Source organism: Acartia tonsa, chromosome 1, assembly GCF_053477335.1.
Source record: "Acartia tonsa isolate MP-2025a chromosome 1, ASM5347733v1, whole genome shotgun sequence".
NCBI classification, from domain to species: domain Eukaryota; kingdom Metazoa; phylum Arthropoda; class Copepoda; order Calanoida; family Acartiidae; genus Acartia; species Acartia tonsa.
The window spans coordinates 34749633-34769221 of NC_137260.1; the positions used below are offsets into that span (position 1 = coordinate 34749633).

The following is a 19589-nucleotide window of genomic DNA, read 5'->3' on the forward strand; positions in this document are numbered from 1 at the left end:
ACCAAAACGTCTTTATTCTATAATTAATGTTGCCAAGTCTGTCAATCAGTTTGGATTTACTCTATTGGGTATATAATGTATTTCTTATTTCTTATTTGATTTATTACCCTGGCTTAGCATTATGTCTGTTCTTGGTAGGTTTATAAAATTTGTTGTTATTTTTGTGCTGTATATAGATACTTTCATCCTTTTATTTTATGGTAAATTTTAAAAAAAAAGCTTCTTTCTATAGTGCAACTCTGCGGCTACGCCCCTAAAAAAGCATTCATTGACGTTCAGGCGTTAATTTTTGACTAGCTAATATATCATTCAAATGCTAAAAAAATGAAACATGATGTCTTTGCCTTAAAATCTCACTGACTGCTAGCCCGATATGTTTCTTCTTTACAGTAAAGTTTCGTATAGATCCAGGGAAGGTTTATAACAATTTTGTGCAAGGGTTTCTTCAACCTCCCAAGAGAAACCGCCACTGGAAAATATTCCTTACCCAAAATCTTTTTTCTATTGAAAACTAAGATTGAAAGTGGAGGGTAGACTAAGGCCTCTAGGGGTGTAGCCGCTAGTTATTAAGACAACAATTGTATTAAAATTAGACATAAATGGATTTCGCTGCCCCGCAGGAGTTTGGGGGTAAGGCGGCGGGATCTTGTGCTAGCGGCTTTGGCGTCTGCTGTGTTCTTAAGGTGACACATGTTTTTTTTGTAAATCATGTACAGTTTGGTTGGTCTGTAACGTATGGTTGTAACGTAATCCGCTCGTAGCCGGGGAGGAGATTGGTTCAAATCTTACCCTAACCAATACCAATAAGCTTGTAATAAATAAATATTTAAAAAGTTGTACTACTGCTTTACAGACATTATAGTAAGAATAGGGAATATACCTTGGCCAAAATTAGACACAATTAAAAACCTTTAGAGCATTTCAGACTCTCAGACAGCGTTGGTGCAATCAAATGGCTGGATGTTTACAACCCTGCCACAAAGATACATATAATATTTTAGAATAATGCACACAAGAAAAGAAAGAGGTCTTTAAAAATATATAATTAACTTTGTTCTACCTTTACACAGCTTTTTTTGTCCATCTAATGATTACAAAAGATCATTATATGCAATTTAATTGCAGCGATTTATTGATAAAAGCTTCGAAGATAAAATTTTTCTTTTTTGATTCTAAATTGATTTTTTGTTATCCTTATAACAAAGTAACAGGATGTTTGTGTGTCTGTGTGTTTGTACCGAAGGATCTCGCTAACCGCTGAACTGATCGGGTTCCCATTAACAGGGTATATTCCCATATGTCCCGGGAAGGTTTATAACTATTTTGGGGGAGGGTACTACCACCCTCCCTAGAGAAATTAATTTTTTTTTAAATTTATCGATTTTAGAAAGAGAGTTCAACGAAAAATAAACGTCAAAGGTTAAATAGCTATATTTTGAATATAAATAAAAGCAATTAAAGCGCCACTAGAGGCCTCTAGGGGCGTAGCCGCTAGTATTGTAATAATATAATTATACTTATTTTCAGTATTCTTGTGGGTCCAGCACAAATAAGAACTCGACATATTTTCAAAATCAAAATTTCCCATCTGGCTATAATACTATTGGACAGTGCTCTATTACAGTTGAAAAGGTTAGCAGTTTATTTTATTTCCTTAAATGGATACGTCGTCAATTTAGCTTGCTAATCTGGTCATCATTTATTGATCAGTTCGTTCATCCAGTAGGTGGATAGGGGATTGGATAAAGGGGCTGGGTGGTATCGTTATTTGAGCCAGTTGCGAGTTTAAATTTACATGAAAATCTGGTGCAACATTCAAGAAATTATATTATCAATTTATAAAATGGAGATAAATTAATCTTCCCACAAACTTATATCCTAACCAAGATGACAATATCCATAAGCAGCGAAGCACAAAAAGAGGGACGCACAGATTAAGTCAGTTATAGAACAGATGCGTTTAGAAAGAGAGAGAAATGCGATAAATCATAGATAAAAAAATTACGAAACCTTTATTAAAAATTAAGTCTTTCTCTAATTACAATCACATTTCACCAACCCTAGAATTTATATTTTTCAGGTAAATTCCGATGTGTGTCAGCTACGACTTGATTTTGATGTGCTGGATATCCAGCAGCCTGACCCCAGCACCCATCAGGAAAATATGTTTCCTTTTAAGTAAGGGCGAGGCCTCTTCTACGACTAGCAAAAGTTTTAGTCGCTGTATTTTTGACAACTGGAATTTTGGTGTATAAGGGAAATATTTGTTTTCCCACTGAAGTTTCTAGATTTTACCTTATGATGATTTTTTTAGAATAAAAAGATTAGTAACCCTTACAGATCGGGGGGGGGGGGGTCCAAGAGCGCCCCCCCCCCCCTTTAGTTTTTTCAATCTCATTTTTTTGTAGGTAAGATGAAGAGCTGTAACTTCATGACTTTTTAAGTTTAGTAATTATACGTCGGCAAGAGTTGATTTTGTTAGGATATCTGGTCTGTGTCGGTCGTGGTGTCCGGTCAAAGTCGGTTGGAAAATTAGAAAAAATTCTAAATAAATCTTAATTTCTACATTATGACTTTTGTGTATAAGGTAGAAACCTAAAATTTTTTTGGTGAATACTTAGATATCAATGACCTTCTGAGAAAAGTGGTGTTGGGACCGTTTGACCGCTCCCTGACCGACTTTATGACCGATTTTTGTCCGGCTTTTACTACAGACATATATCATGAATATCGCGGCTTCTATTACAGCTAGAGACCTATAATTTTTTTTGATAAATCCTTGAGCAATAATATACAGGTAAAAATATTAATTTGCGCCGCCAAATGCCGTTTTACCGCCGTAACCGCCGAAAATGGCTAAGGAGCGGTCTGACCGCTATGACTAGAAAAAGTAATTTTCTCTAAAAATACACATGAACCACCAGAAAATTTTACGTCTTTATCTGTACCAGGAGCCGAGATAGAAGAGGGGGCTCTTGGAGCCCCTCCCCCCCCCCCCCCCCCCGATCTATTAAGGTGGGAATTGGGGCCCGATCTGTAAGGGTTAAATACATACAGATTTGATCTAGATAAAGGTAAAATCTTTATTGAAATCTCGTATAGTGTACAAATATTTTCCAGGGGATATGACCCTTGAGGGGAAGTAAGACATATCCAATTTCTTATTTTATGAGGGTGCTGCCACCCCCCTACCCGCCACTGTACTAATCTTTTTTTTTTTAAATATTTAAAGGAATGTATATTTTGAATTTAAGTGCACTATTGATAGATTTGTAGTAACAGGTAAAATAACATTTTCTCCAGTATGGTAATACAGATAGTTTTCCACAAATATTAAAATAAAAATCATAAAATTGATACCAGTATTGATAAATCCAATGGGAATAACAAAACTGGTTTTAATCTACTAATAATTAATTTTAATATACGCAGAAACCTATAAATAGGATGCAATGAATAACTATTCACATTTGATGAAAATTCAATTAATATAGAAAGATCCCCAATTTCTTAAACTAACCAAAAGGACACAGTGTAGGAACAATTGACCACATTATTGGTTAGAAAGTGTTCAAATATTGGAAGGAAAGAGTAGTTATTTGTAGTTAATTCATCTTTATATTAATATGTTACTAATTAAAAAAACTAAATTCTTTATTTGATAAGAATTTCTATCATTGCATTGGACGAATTATTGTGTTAGCGATTACATCACGAATTGATAAACAATTAATTAAATCTCATTAACAATTTGTTGACTCACAGAAAAGTTGAAGACACAAAATATCTCTTGGGATAAAACTTTGGTTGGTAAAAAATTTCTTGCTAATATTATAAATGTTGGCAAATTTGTGAATAATTGTAGGAGGTTCTCCTGTGCCAATAATTTGTGAATAATTGTAGGAGGTTCTCCTGTGCCAATAATTTGTGAATAATTGTAGGAGGTTCTCCTGTGCCAATAATTTGTGAATAATTGTAGGAGGATCTCCTGTGCCAATAATTTGTGAATAATTGTAGGAGGATCTCCTGTGCCAATAATTTGCGGATATAATTGTAGGAGGTTCTCCTGTGCCAATAATTTGTGAATAATTGTAGGAGGTTCTCCTGTGCCAATAATTTGTGAATAATTGTAGGAGGTTCTCCTGTGCCAATAATTTGCGGATATAATTCTGGACAACATATGTATATAGATGCAGGTACTAACATCATTTTTAAATAATTTATCAGAGTTACATACATACACACAGGACATACAGACAGGGTGAGGGAAACAAAGATTTTCAAGTTATTGAGTCAACATTTTAAGTAAAATTTTATAAATAACATGGAATTAAAACAATTTGATGACATTATAAAAAGTGGTTAAAGGAAAGCAAAATTCTTAACTTTAGGAATAATAATTTGGAAGGATTTTAAGATTTTTTACCTTATAAATTATACTCTTAATTCATTGATTTTTCAAAATCACTTACTTTGGAAAAACAAGTTTAAAAAAAATACTTCATATACCCACCTCAAATTTTTGAACCTTTTACTTTAACCTCATCAAAAATAAAACGTCCCTGCCACCTACTTTAGTATACAGGATATAATTCAAAATGATGGTATTTTAGGATTAGGACATATTGTCTTAATTGTTATTTCAGGATCAGGCCAGTCTCCCAGCTCTCTCACATTCATCACTACTGGAGATTATAACAGGAGCACCATTATACATTCTTTCATTTACATAGTAATCTTAGCAACAACAACAGATCTATATATAACTACCTGCATCCATTTCCAAGGACCTTTTTCGTCTGCTAGCAAATTGTTTTCTGCTTCTTGGCTGTTTTAATATTTTCGACACTATTGGTTGCTTTTCAAAGACCTAATTGAGAGTCGGCACAAGGACCTTGTGATGGGGACATACAGTTATTTAACCCCTTCCCCCTCTACAACAACAAAAAAAACATTTAGTGCTTTACCTAAAAGTGCCTGTAGAGCTCTGAACTCCATACCCCACCTTATTTTTGAATTAAATTGAAAATTAAGTGGAGGGGATGTTTTTCCCCATTTTTCATCCCCTTACCGCCCTATGTCAAAACTCCGTGCACGTCAATCATAAAAAGTTAAATATAAAAAAATATTATGAATTTAAGATGATATTATAATGATGCAAGGTATGTCAGGACTTTTAAAATGAAAATAACACAGATAGAGTGCGGGGCAATTAACAGAGCGTTTGATGGTTGCCTTCAATACTTTCAAGAGGTAAGCAAATTTTAAAATAATTTTGTAAAGGAATCCGGGGCTATACAGTCACCTTTCTTAAATTAAAAGATTTAAGCTTTGTTATGAAATTAAATTTGTATTTTTTTGTTAATTAATATCAAAAATATTAGTAATTAAAAAAGGTTTAAACAGACAGACCGATACGAATACAAAGTAGATAAAATAATATTAAATAGAATTCTTATTTGTGCAAAGAATAATCATACATATCATACATAAAGCGTGACAGAAGATAAGCCATATAGAAAATTCTTTGTGCGATAAACTTTATTAAGAAACCAAAGAATCCTATTCTATAAAGCTTAGTAAGTTGTGTGTAAGTGTTTTTTTTGTCTTAAAATATCCCGCTAACAGCAAGACCGATTGTTCCTTAATTTTCAGGAAAATTAAATAAAAATCTAGGAGACTTTCTAGATTTTTAGGCAAGGGAGGCAATCACCAAAGCCTAGTTCACAAAAGACATAGGTCGACCTAAAAAGGCTTTGGGTTGACCGATTTTATAAAGGCATTTGTTAGTTGTACTTGTTTGGTTGACCTACAGAATAAATCGGTCGACCTCTTAAAGTTGTTTGTGAACTGGGCAAAAACCTCGAAAAAAAACTCCAAAAGGTTCTTTTTTAAATTACAGATTAACACTAGGAGCTAGGGCTAAGTATTTTTTAGTATATTTTTAAGTCTTTAATATCCATTTACAAGTAACATTATTCTTTTTACTTATTTTTGGTAAACCAAAAATAATTTTAAATTCTTATCAAACAAAAATATTAAGGTTAGTGGAAAAATCACAAGTTTTAACTACATGAATGCTGAAGGCCTGCATCTATCTAATCAAGACTACACTATTTGTATCAGGTATAAAACAAGTTTTTCCAGTACCTTTAAAACCTATCAATATCCGCTGGATTATAACCGGTTCTCAGCTATATTGAAAATTCATGTATAGCATTGTACTTCAGACAATTTTCCACGAGTATTAAAATAAAACTGGTTTTTATCATATAATTTTTTCAATTCAATATCCGCAAAAAAATTTTATATCTTATTGTTTCTTCAAAAACTTTTTTTTTAATGAATATTGGCTGGTTCCAAGCTAGCAGTGTTTACATTTTTCAATCAATGATTTAAATCTACAGAAGGAGTAATTTTGTTTTTCTTATTGTGGCTGTATATTAATTTACTGCCCATTGTTTTATCCCTTAAGATTTCTCATTGTTTGTGTGTAGGAATGAGAGAGGATTCTGTGGAGTTAGCTACCAGGCATGCTCAGATACCACAGGTAAAGGTAATATTTATTTATTTCTGGGGAGTTAGCTACCAGGCATGCTCAGATACCACAGGTAAAGGTAATATTTATTTATTTCTGTGGAGTTAGCTACCAGGCATGCTCAGATACCACAGGTAAAGGTAATATTTATTTATTTCTGTGGAGTTAGCTACCAGGCATGCTCAGATACCACAGGTAAAGGTAATATTTATTTATTTCTGTGGAGATAGCTACCAGGCATGCTCAGATACCACAGGTAAAGGTAATATTTATTTATTTCTGTGGAGTTAGCTACCAGGCATGCTCAGATACCACAGGTAAAGGTAATATTTATTTATTTCTGTGGAGTTAGCTACCAGGCATGCTCAGATACCACAGGTAAAGGTAATATTTATTTATTTCTGTGGAGTTAGCTACCAGGCATGCTCAGATACCACAGGTAAAGGTAATATTTATTTATTTCTGTGGAGATAGCTACCAGGCATGCTCAGATACCACAGGTAAAGGTAATATTTATTTATTTCTGTGGAGTTAGCTACCAGGCATGCTCAGATACCACAGGTAAAGGTAATATTTATTTATTTCTGGGGAGTTAGCTACCAGGCATGCTCAGATACCACAGGTAAAGGTAATATTTATTTATTTCTGTGGAGTTAGCTACCAGGCATGCTCAGATAATATTTATTTATTATATAACTTTTATATGGTTTAGAGAAATACTTACTATCTGTCAATATTATTGTCCTTTTATTAGGGGTAGGGGGAGAAAGTCACTTAAAAACATCCACTGTACATTAAGATCTAATAAAAGACAGACAGAGGAATAGACAGACACAAGCAATCATGGAGTATCTTTGCTACACAGACATACTTCTTTAATATATTTAGGGGATCATGTGATGGGAGAAAGTTTTACAATAACTGGAAGTGATCTTGGTCAACCAATGACAACTGGAAAGGTACAATTTTATTAAGAAACATTTTGTATGTGGTTATTAGACTATAAAAGTTTTAAAGATTTTTAATCAATATAATAGATTTGAAATCTGCATAAAATTTTAAGGATTTTTTTATAAAATTAGTTTTTTATATAATTCTTTATTTAAAGGCGCAAATACAAATTATGTTAAATAATTTTGAGATCTGTGATTGGTGGATTGAAAACTATCTGCGCTCTGATTGGAGAAGCTTAAGTGACGTACATCATTCAACCAATTAGAGCGTAGGTAGTTTCCAATCCAGCTATCCTATTGGTCAAAATTTATTAACTTAAATCGTATTTGCGCCTTTAAATAAAGAATTATATAAAAAACGAATTTTATAAAAAATCCTTAAATTTTTATGCAGATTTCAAATCTATTATATTGATTAAAAATCTTTAAAACTTTTATAGTCTAGTGGTTATCATCCTACAAATTTGGCAATTAAAGCTTCATCATGGTCGGATTGTAAAAATAAAGTCTCCAAACATACACTCAGATAGACATCCTACCAAATGTTATTTCCGCGCCTCTGTACTTTTGGATATGATTGCCTTTGTTTTAAGGTGAGAGTGGGAGACAATTGCACAACAGATTGGATATCCATCCCCTGTGCAACCACCAGTACGGATGGAAGTGTCGTACAGTTTCCAGGAAAAAATCCAGGTATTGCTTTTACCTATCAAATTTTTTATGTACCTTGTAACTTGACAATTTAAGTGATTGTTTTTGAGTAAACACATATTATTATACTTCTATTTGTGCTTTAAAAATTTTTTTTGCAAGGAACCTGTGTGGATAGAATATGTGGAGAGGTATTTTGTTCAGTGACTGACCATCCGCATTTGAACACCCCATGCTCTGTGTATTCATATACTAGACCTTTTACTATCAGGTATCATTCTACCATAAATACATAATAGAAGAGCTACTATTTATTTTGTCCCTGAATTTTAATTCTAACATGTAGTAATTTATTATTTAAATAAATATGAATAAAAACTATTTATGGAAATGATACACCATTTTTTCCCCAAGCAAATTTTCTGCTTAATACCAAATTTGTTGTATTTCAGAGTTCATTTTGACACTGATGAGACAGGGGATGGAGATGCAGATGATGAGAAAGATAACAGAGGATTCTGTCTCAACTATGTTCAACAACCATGCACACAATGACGCTACCCTTTTGTATAACCTTGTTCAACAGCATACAATTACATTACCCTTTTATATAAACCTTGTTCAACAATCATGAATACAATATCGATACCCATTTGTATAACCTTGTTCAACAGACATGCACTAAAAGATGCTTCCCTTTTGTATAACCTTGTTTAACAGCCATGCACAAAATGACGCTACCCTTTTATATAACCTTGTTGAACAATAATGCAAACAATGACAATACTCATTTATATAACCTTGTTCGACAACCATGCACACAAGTATACTACCATTTTATAAAACCTTGTTCAACAGCCATACACATAATGTCCCAACCCTATTATATAACCTTGTTTGACAGCTATGCACAAGAGGATGCTACCCTTTTATATAACCTTGTTCAACAACCTTACACACAATGATGCTACCTTTTTATAAAACCTTGTTCAACAGCCATGCGCATAATGTCCCAACCTTATTATATAACCTTGTTTGACAGCTATAAACAAAAGGATGCTACCCTTATATATAACCTTATTCAATAGCCTTGCAAATAATGACACTACCCTTTTGTATAACGTTGTTGAACAACCATACACACCGAATGTTCGACCTAATGACTATCATTTCAATCCTTATATATAAGTAACAGGATGCTTGTGTGTGTGTTCTTTACAGTGAAACTTCTCATAGGCCCAGGAAAATTTATAAATATGTTGGGTTCCTTCTAAAGAGAAATAGTTCATTCAAAAAAAGGCTTCACCCTCCCCCTCTTGCTAATTTTTTTTCTTGTTAAAACTAAAATGTAAAGTGGAGGATTGACTTTCACACCCCTCCTTTTCAAAGAAGTGTATCATGAGGCCTCTTTGGGCGTAGCCGTTAGTATACAATATAGTATGTGAATTTATTTTTTCATTGGCTGCTATTATTACCAATATAAATATTTGTTTAATTTTGAAAAAGTGAAGAAAAAAAATATTTATAATAAAGTTTGTTTGGCTTAAAATTAATATTCTTTGCAAGTAAAATAATTAATTTCATTATTGTATATTAATAAAAACTTAAATTTTGAAAATTAGTTGTGGTAATGTGATAACCTAACTATTATTTTTTTTTTACTTTTTTGATCAAATTTTGAATCTCACTTTTTATATTTTTTGTTATTTATCCAAATAAATTTTTAGAAATACTTTTTTGTTACATTAGGAATAATGAAAACAAGATTTTTTCAATATTTATTATTCTAGCTATGATCAGTAAATTTTTCTGGAGTAATAATCAATATTCTTAGAAGATCCTTTGAATTTCTTGCAGTTCTTTCCCTCAAAATTTCCATAATCACTAAAAAAATAACAAGAGTGACAATATTTATAAATAGCGAAGCAAAAATAAAAGATAATGGAATTGAAAAGATTGTCATAACATAAAAAGAAAGAGAAAAAAATGATGAAATCTTTAAGAAATAAGGTTTATGTATTTTGTAGCATGACCGACGGACAAAACAAAGTATAGACTAATGGGCATGTCATGGGAAATTCCAGCTCTTTATCTTCGATAGCAACAGAGATGATTACATTTCCCCCATATCGTTACGGAATGACTGTCGAACTGACTGACGGATAGACAGGGAAGTATACGCGTAATCCTTATATAAAAGTAACAGAATATGTGTCTGTATGTGCTGAAGGATCTCTTTAACCACTGAACCGATATGGTTCTATTTTACAGTGAAGCTTTCCATAGGTCTTGCCCCCTAACAAAAAAAATTACTTTTAACTTTTTCTTTTAAAATTACAATCAAAAGTGGGAGGGTATATTTACCTAGAAGTTGTAAGAAATTATCTAACTGTGATATTACTCTATCTTGATACTAACTACTACTATGTCAGGTGAATGATATTATATATTTACCTAGAAGTTGTAAGAAATTATCTAACAGTGATATTACTATATCTTGATACTTACTACTACTATGTCAGGTGTATGATATTATATATTTACCAAGAAGTTGTAAGAAATTGTCTAACAGTGATATTACTATATCTTGATACTTACTACTACTATGTCAGGTGAATGATATTATATATTTACCAAGAAGTTGTAAGAAATTGTCTAACAGTGATATTACTATATCTTAATACTTACTACTACTATGTCAGGTGTATGATATTATATATTTACATAGAAGTTGTAGGAAATTGTCTAACAGTGATATTACTATATCTTAATACTTACTACTACTATGTCAGGTGTATGCTATTATATATTTACCTAGAAGTTGTAAGAAATTGTCTAACAGTGATATTACTATATCTTGGTTCAGGAAGGGCATCTTCGTAATCTTTCCGACGAAATCGTCCACTTTTCAACTCTTGTCTAAAATATAAACAAGGATGACATCATGCATAACCTGCGAAGCACAAAATGTATAATATAAAACCAAGAAACTAATAATATACATGTCTTTTCTAGCACGACCGACATACAGACGAACCAGGTTGTAATAGTAAAGGGTAACTGCATAAAAAAATCAACAGTCGAGAACAACATATCTATAATACAAAGTAGAATGATGTCTGTCCGTCTTAAAGAAGCTTAAGATCTCGATAACCACTGAACCGATTGGATTCTTCTCTTCAGGGTATGTACCTATTGGTCCTGTGATGGTTTTAGCTATTTTCTTGGGAGGTGAGACACCCCCAACCCCCCTAACAAATGAAAATTCCCCCCCACCCCAAAAAAAAACATTTCATATTTTTTCTAATTTTTAAAAACATTAAAAAAAAGAAAAATTCGAAGGTTTTAAATAACATAAATCAATATAAATAAATATAAAAAGTTATAAAATGTTATGAAGAGTTTAAAATGTTATAAAATACAGAAAATATATAAAAAAAATGTAAACAAAATTTTTAAAATTCTCGCCTGAACCTTCAGAATAAAAAAAGCCCCTAGAGGCTAGGGGCGAAGCCGCTAGTTTATTATATAGCGTTAAAAGCGGGCGGAAGGATAGATTGACGGACGAACAGATGTACAGAAAAAGTGGATTTTAGAGTAAATTATATGTACAGTAACCAACCACTTAAAGCTGAATTTAAAACAAACAAAATTACAATATTTTAACATAGGCTGAATAAGTAAATGAATCTAAATTGAAAAAAATGCAAAGTCACGCAACAAGAGAATACAGACCAAAGTACAATTACAAACCATGCCAATAATACTTACTTAACATACATATCTTGTCTATAAACTTTCATAGCTACGTATTCATCACAACGCTTTCTAAATAGATGTAATTAATGCAAGTCAGACTTAAACAAAGCATTTGATTCGATTTTTATACTTAGTAGTCAGGGAGGGAGAAGAAATTGGACTGTAAAATACACTGGAACCTAAAGTTTTATAACCACGTTGACATATTCGTTGGCTCAAAAATAGAAAGTTGACCTACCCACTTACAATTTTAGTTTTCAAAAGTAAAAGTAAAAAAAGTTCGGTGTGGGGTTAAATTTTTTTAGTGGCGATTTTTCTCGGGACAGTGGTGGTACCCGCCTTTAACTTAGTTGTAAACCATTCCAGTACCTACTATGAGAAGATACAATGTAATGAAAAAACATAGGTTCAACGGTTAACGAGATCCTTCTTAACACACAAACAGACAGACATCCTGTTACTTTTATACAAGGATTATTCTTTTATAAAAATAAATAAATAAAATTACTTACTGAACAGAATTATACAGGGGAATATAAGGACTCGTTCTAAAAATAATGATTAATAATGTAAGTATTACAATATCTATCTGTCTGTCAGTAAGTCTATCCTTCAAGAAATAAAGATTTAATGTTTTTTTTTCTAGTGGAAAGTGGTTTTTAGCAAGTATTTTCCTAGACTACATACATGTTTTAAAGAATAACACGCAAAATAGCATTAAACCTACCTTAACAGGGGTAATATAAAGAAATTTTACCATAAAAGAGATCTTACTGAACACACAATGAATAAATGAATGACGGCTTCTATGTTAAATAGAATTTAAGTAAAAACATTTTTTTCTGTCATTTATGAAGAAGGGGGGGGGGAAGCCAACCCCCTTATATGCTCTTATAAACATAATCACCTGATTCTAATGTCTTATATGTATGTATGGTAGTCTAACTGTTATTATTCAACTTTTCCTTATTTTTATATCAACTTTTTTGCTTAACATCACGAAAATATCAAATTAGCATAAAATTACAATAGGAAATTATTTTTTTCTTAATAGACTATTCTAATAATTTATAATATGAGATTCTTCCTTATATGAAGTTGACCTTCCATCTTGAAAATAGCCAAAAGCTTGCCTATGGTTCTAATCTAGGGTAAGAGAGGATAATAGATTCATTACCTTCCTATTCCCTGCTAAAACAAGTATTTGTCTTTTTTATTACTCTTATTTCTAAGTAATTTTTCTTATAATATTATCGACATTTTTGTATTCATGAGGTACATTAAATATTACATTAATGGATTTAAAATATACGTGGATATTATGACAGGGGAAAAATTGTCATCAAAATAGGTTGCTAACATGGACATTATTGGTCAGTTTATTCAATCAGGAGGGGATGAAGTAAAGTAGGTGAATGGGGAGGGATTTTTATTTTAGCCAGCTACAAGTTTTACTTTATTAGAGTACATGATAATCTGTTGTACGATCCAAGTAATAATAAATCCATTATTACATTATATTTAGATAAAGCATTCTCTTTCTGTAATAAAAGCAAGATGCGCCTTTATATACATAGTTATCCTTGTTTTGTAATAAAGTCTTACCTCACTCCAACACCCTGAAATAAAAAAAATTTAAAGATTTAAAGTAATAATTCTAACACACAAGTCAAGTTCTATCAACCTTTGCTAAGCTCACTCCGTCTGACTTTATCAAATTTATCCACCACTAACACTTTGGACATTTACTTTAAAAGTTCGAAATCATGCAAAACGTAATAATAAATATTATAGAATTGTTTGGTTAAAAATAGAAATAGCATGAAGCCATGCTACTACCAGTAAGGGTATATCATAAAAAAACCTAAAACTGCCACGCGGTGACTGAAATCTTAAGCTTTACGGACGGACGGACGGATGAACAGACAGACATTATTTAAAAAAAAGGGAAAATTCTTATTAGTTAATGACTTTTTACTAAGCATAAAGATCAAATATTTGCCTCTAACAATTTTGCAAAATCAAATTCTGCATGGCAAGCAAAATATATTTTCTTCAGATGTATTATCCCTGTCCATGTATGAAAACATTTTGCAGTGTGTATTTACTGTTTAAATCATTGTCAAATAAAATATAACTTTATAAATGTATTCTGTGAAATTATAACTTTCCTAATGATACTTTGCATGTATTCAAAGTACTTCCCTTAAAAATGTGGTTAGTCCTCACCCCCCTAATAAAGATTTTTTTTAATGGACTTTATGTCAAACTGATCATCATTAAATGAGTAAATAACTAATTTTAATTATTTTCTTGCGGTCTTTGATAGTTAAGAAACTATATCACCGATTCTCAAAAATATTAAAAGGTATTCAAATTCATGAGATCAATTAATGACTGACTGAGTGGCCATAGAAAGGTTGCATTGGTTCTAGTACCCAAAGTCCAAGACCGCCAAAGAAATGAATTCTAGATCCATTGTCCCACACCTCCTCCCTGCTTAAAAGTGAAATATGCAATTTCCTGCAGATATCATTCTTTACAAATTAAACTTTACCAACTACAAATGCAAAAGAAAATTGCTACTTTACAATTTCAATTTTCTATATTTTATTAGATGGGTGAAGAAGAGGGGGGGGGGGAGTGTAGGTGTGTGTAGATGGTCACCCCAACCAGTTTATACCTTTGAGGACCAGAACAGCATTATAAACAACCATACCATTCATTGCATAACCCTAGTCTGTGAGTCCTAACTGTGTAACACAAGTATTTCTTACTAAATGAAACACACCTAATAGTGACACACTATTAACATATTTAGTTAAGTTGAAGTTTGGACTAAAATTTGAACCCAAAACCATCTCAACGGATAGACTTTATTAGATTCTAGCTTTGGACAGTGTCATCAAATTTCTAAATATTTAATTACATCTTTGAATTGAATAGACCTTGTTTTAAAGGTTTAAAATTTGTGCTGTAACTTTGCAAAAGTGTTCTTTCAATACGACTTAAGTTCAATGTGTGGAAAATCATATTTTCGACACAACTCTACAGTTTATACATGTCTGTCTGTATTTCAAGCTTTTTGTACTACAGCTAAGACGTCCAAAACACGGGTAAAGAATAAATTTATTGGGGTAAATTTAAATATGGGAGAGGGTGGGAGGCTAACAAATATCTTACATACTTCAAGAGGGGAGGAGATATAACCCTTAAAATTCACCTGATTCTAATGTAAAATGGAAAAGAATGTGGTGTGTATTATGTAAAATCCAATATATGTAAATTTTTTTATATCGGAGATAATACCCCCCTTAGCATCCTTGTGTATGTCTTATTGACATATCTAATTTTTTTCTTTAAGAAATATTATTTTTTTTTAGAAATCATTAAAACAATCATATTTGTTATTTTATATGGAATAGAATTGCAAAATTGCATGTTGCAATTTTAAAATAACAAGAAAATAACAAACCTTCGCCCAAATATTATTTCTAGGAACCTTTAAACTTAAGTGATATATTAGGTAACCTTCCCTGTTAATATGAAATTGTTGTGTTGATATACAAATCAAAGGTTGATGTCGATAAAACTGCTGTTTATATATTTTATAATGAGACATAATACGTCTAACTGAGAAAGGAGCCTGAGACATAAAAATTTTATGGGGAGTGGGGTAAATGGTTGTTTACCCTTCTAAATCTTTGATACCCCTCATTTTACCCACCTAAAATTTTATTATAAATTCATTGAAATAAACCCATAAAACATTAGAAAACCCTCATTTACTCCCCTCAAAAAAGCTTGGGCGTTCTTGGCAGGAGATTCAGGTATTCAGAGTGATATTTTTTAACCAACATTAATCTTAAGCTAATTTTTTGTGCAGCTTAAAAAAAGTTAAATCTATTTATCTATTATTGTACAATACATACTTGTTATATATTAAAACATTCAAGAAGTATTTTAAATTTTTATCTTTTTTAATTTTAAATTAGAAATCTAAGGCCTCAGGAAACTCGTATATTAGGATGTAAAAATTTAAAAATGCCATTTATTATTAAAAAAATAAACTCTGCAATAATATTAATTGTAATAATCTGCATTTAAATAGAAATCAAGACTTTTTCTATAATTCACTGGTTATCATTTAATTATAAATGATTTTCTTTTTTTGCATTTTTAGTCACTTTTCAATATAATTAATAAAACTTTTTTTGTTTTTCATTGCAAATAATTTTTGATATCCGTATAAATAATATACTAATATCTGTCTGTACACTATACCTATAGAGTAGCTACTCTATAATAAAGTAAGTACCTGTGAATATACAATACTACTAATATCTGTCTGTACACTATACCTATAGAGTAGCTACTCTATAATAAAGTTTGTACCTGTGAATGTACAATACTACTAATATCTGTCTGTACACCATATCTGTAGAGTAGATACTCTATAATAAAGTTTGTACCTGTAAATATACAGTACTACTAATATCTGTCCGTACACCATACTGTAAAGTAGCTACTCTATAATAAAGTTTGTACCTGTGAATATACAGTACTACTAATATCTGTCCGTACACCATACTGTAAAGTAGCTACTCTATAATAAAGTTTGTACCTGTGAATATACAATACTACTAATATCTGTCTGTACACTATACCTGTAGAGTAGCTACTCTATAATAAAGTTTGTACCTGTGAATGTACAATACTACTAATATCTGTCTGTACACCATATCTGTAGAGTAGATACTCTATAATAAAGTTTGTACCTGTGAATGTACAATACTACCTATATCTGTCTGTACACTATATCTCTAGAGTAGCTACTCTATAATAAAGTTTGTACCTGTGAATGTACAATACTACTGATGTCTGGCTGCAGACCAAAAATTGACATTTTCTGGAATTTATAAATATTCAATCATTCATTTCTGTACTTTATTTCACTTTGTATTCATTATTCATTTTAAGGGCGTTACAATACATATTAAAACACTAGTGGTATTTTATCGACATATAATTTCAAGTTTTTATTTCGATTATATTGCTTTTCAAAGAGTAGGCTAAGCCATAGAGGCCTCTAGGTGTACTATTTGGAGGGGGAAATATATACTTAAAAGAAGAGATTTTTTTTTTTTGGGGGGGGGGAGGGGAGGCTGGCTGTTTTTTAAACCTTTAGTTGTTCAACCTGTAAATTGATCATATGTCAGCTTTGACTACTTTTATAAGTTTTACATGATCAATATAAACTATTAAAATTGTATTTCGGCACTGAGGTTAGAGGTATACCTAAACTGGAAAATACTATTCAAGCTAACATTCTTACACCTTTAATTGTAGATATTGCAGACAGCTACAGTCCCATTTCAATCAGGGATATTAAGGGATAAGACATAGGATTATGAATTGATTTTCATCCAGAATGAGGATAAACAAGATAACCTATTCTGTAAATTAAAACTATTGATTGAAAGGTTTGGAAATTACAAGATTTGAACTATCCAATCAAAATTCAGTAAAAGTACCCAAAGTTTTTAAGCCTACAAATCAGAAAAGTACTGGCTCTGGGCACCAGTGTAAATAACAGTCCAATGTCCCCTCCCCTCCCTGTATTTCAATTGAGTGATGGCATTCAAATAAATATACAATTCAAATTATCATTACTTGTAATATTGATAATACTAGTTGCTTAGCCCATATCCTCTAGGGGAGATGGAGGAGGTTAAGAAAATTGACAAAGAAGACCCTCCACATTTAATCTTAGATTTAAAAAAAATAGTAAACAAAATGTCTGACGGGGCTTTTTATCTAATGCCAATTTCTCTTTGGAGTGTGGTGGTATCATCCCCCAAATAGTAATAAATCTTCCCTGTAGTATACCTGTGATAAGCTTCAATGTTAAAAAGAACACTATTGGTGCAGCGGTTAACGAGATCTTGAGCTACAGACAGACACACAGACACCCTGTTACTTTTATATATGAATAGGATGACAAGAATGGTAATATGAATATGTAGCGAAGCATGGAATTTACAAGACAAAGTAAGTTACTTAAAAGATGCAGTTAAAAAAGATTTTTTTAAGGACAGACAGACAGGCGGACAGACTGATATAATTTAAGACACAAAAAAAATAATTTCATAACAAGAATATAGCTTCTTAAGAAAACTATATTGCCAATAAATTTTCTGCCTGCTTTAATAGTCATTATGAAGACAAAATGTATAACTTTATAAAGTCAAAGAACATAATGCACATCCATTCTGCACGCCTCTGGAAAAAAAACAGATAGATTCTAAGTTGTAAAATAGCTGCATTGGTGATAAAAGTGTGTAAGCAGCATTTTTTTTCACTGCAGTTTCTAAATGAAATCTAGCTATGACTAAACCCATAGCAACAAAGGTACTATAAAAGTATAACAACAATGATGACAACATACAAGAGTAGCGAAGCACAAAAAAATGGTCGATGGGCATCCAGATAACCGATTTAAAGAGCAGATATACAATGGCTAAAATAAATACGAAATCTTTCCCATCGATGCTTATTGGTATACGGAATCTGTATAAAAAAATCAGGTTTCTATCTTGAAAATCAGCCAAGAAAGCCACATTTTCCTCTATGGTGTTACAGACTGACAGACAGACAAAATTAAATATAGAATAGCTTTGTTACTATAAGCTATAGGAAAAAAGTACTACGTCGTATAAGCATAGCCAAAGCAAGGCTTTAGCAGGTATTGTCAGTAAATCACTATACAATTATGATTATTCATATATATGTATAAACTTTTAAATCACTTAGACGGAATAATAATCCAAAGACAAACGAATGATTATCATAGAGTAGCTATGATACAATAAATAATAAAAATTAAACAAAAGTTATTGGCTTCTAATGCGAAAGAAAAGTTGATTTCCCATCGGACGACGGGACTTGACTATTTCTATTGCTAACTAAAAGAAAATACAATAACTTTAGAAAAGAGAGAGAGAGAGAGTGTGAGAGAGAGAGAGAGAGAGAGAGAGAGAGAGAGAGAGAGAGAGAGAGAGAGAGAGGAATAAAACTAGTAGTAAAAAAAGTTACTAAACACAACATACTATGGTTGGTTTCTTGATTACTCGGTATTTATACAAATCTACTCAGAATATTATTTTGACAACTAGTGGCTTCGTCTCTAGTATCTTCACCCAAACATAGGTAAACCCTCACAATAAAATAAGTTAGGACTTTAGAAAAAGAGTCTTACAATAAAATTTTTTATTGATTATTTGACTGTTTAGTGTTTTTATTTTATTTTATAAATTCAGCAAATAAAAATAAAATACAATTAGATATTAGGTAACTAAAACATGAAAAAGTAACAATTAAATCCAAAGGTAACGCAAATTGATTGTTGTCTGAATTGAGAAAAGTTGACATTTATAGTTGGGAAGGGATAGGGTTCGATCCTCAACCTAATTATCAACCCTGGAGTTAATAAAATCTATTTACTTGCGGGTTTTATTGCAATTCTTGTTGCCTCCGATACTGAATATTTTTTGACTCATTCTCCATTAGGTTTTATCAGGGAGGAAAGGGACATTGGACAATGAAGAAATATTAACATTAAACATTAAAAACTAGTTACTGCCGTGGTAGCTTAAAATTGTTTCCGGTAGATGTTAAGAGAGAACAAT

General features: G+C 31.6%; 2 protein-coding genes across 2 annotated transcripts; one reads left to right on the forward strand and one right to left on the reverse strand.

Annotated features, from left to right (window-relative positions):
- The first annotated feature begins 624 nt into the window (after positions 1-624).
- On the forward strand, positions 625-9676 carry LOC145317596 (uncharacterized). Its single transcript, XM_080158743.1, has 13 exons — positions 625-683; positions 1528-1632; positions 2081-2156; positions 3253-3282; positions 4134-4196; positions 4614-4698; positions 5169-5253; positions 6044-6126; positions 6498-6556; positions 7427-7497; positions 8085-8184; positions 8305-8413; positions 8595-9676. The coding sequence occupies exons 5-13, from the start codon at positions 4181-4183 to the stop codon at positions 8695-8697; spliced, it is 711 nt and encodes a 236-aa protein (XP_080014869.1). The 5' UTR covers positions 625-683; positions 1528-1632; positions 2081-2156; positions 3253-3282; positions 4134-4180; the 3' UTR covers positions 8698-9676.
- Positions 9677-9908: 232 nt separating this feature from the next.
- LOC145332924 (uncharacterized) lies at positions 9909-16807 on the reverse strand. Its single transcript, XM_080178037.1, has 6 exons — positions 16757-16807; positions 13507-13520; positions 12414-12449; positions 11914-11970; positions 10957-11061; positions 9909-10026 (listed from the first exon to the last, which is right to left on the reverse strand). The coding sequence occupies exons 1-6, from the start codon at positions 16805-16807 to the stop codon at positions 9939-9941; spliced, it is 351 nt and encodes a 116-aa protein (XP_080034163.1). The 3' UTR covers positions 9909-9938.
- Positions 16808-19589: the final 2782 nt, after the last annotated feature.

What these genes read in the sequence shown, in the direction of transcription:
- LOC145317596 (XM_080158743.1), top strand. An exon ending in ATCACTACTGGAGATTATAA is followed by an intron (nt 4,699 to 5,168) that starts CAGGAGCACCAT and finishes TGCAAGGTATGT; the next exon opens with CAGGACTTTTAAAATGAAAA. An exon ending in GTTTCCAGGAAAAAATCCAG is followed by an intron (nt 8,185 to 8,304) that starts GTATTGCTTTTA and finishes TTTTTTTGCAAG; the next exon opens with GAACCTGTGTGGATAGAATA.
- LOC145332924 (XM_080178037.1), bottom strand. Translation starts at nt 16,807, where the DNA reads ATGTCAATTTTTGGTCTGCAGCCAGACATCAGTAGTATTGTACATTCA. An exon ending in AGACAAGATATGTATGTTAA is followed by an intron (nt 11,062 to 11,913) that starts GTAAGTATTATT and finishes TTTATATTTTAG; the next exon opens with ACAAGAGTTGAAAAGTGGAC. An exon ending in CAATTTCTTACAACTTCTAG is followed by an intron (nt 10,027 to 10,956) that starts GTAAATATATAA and finishes TTATTTTTTTAG; the next exon opens with TGATTATGGAAATTTTGAGG.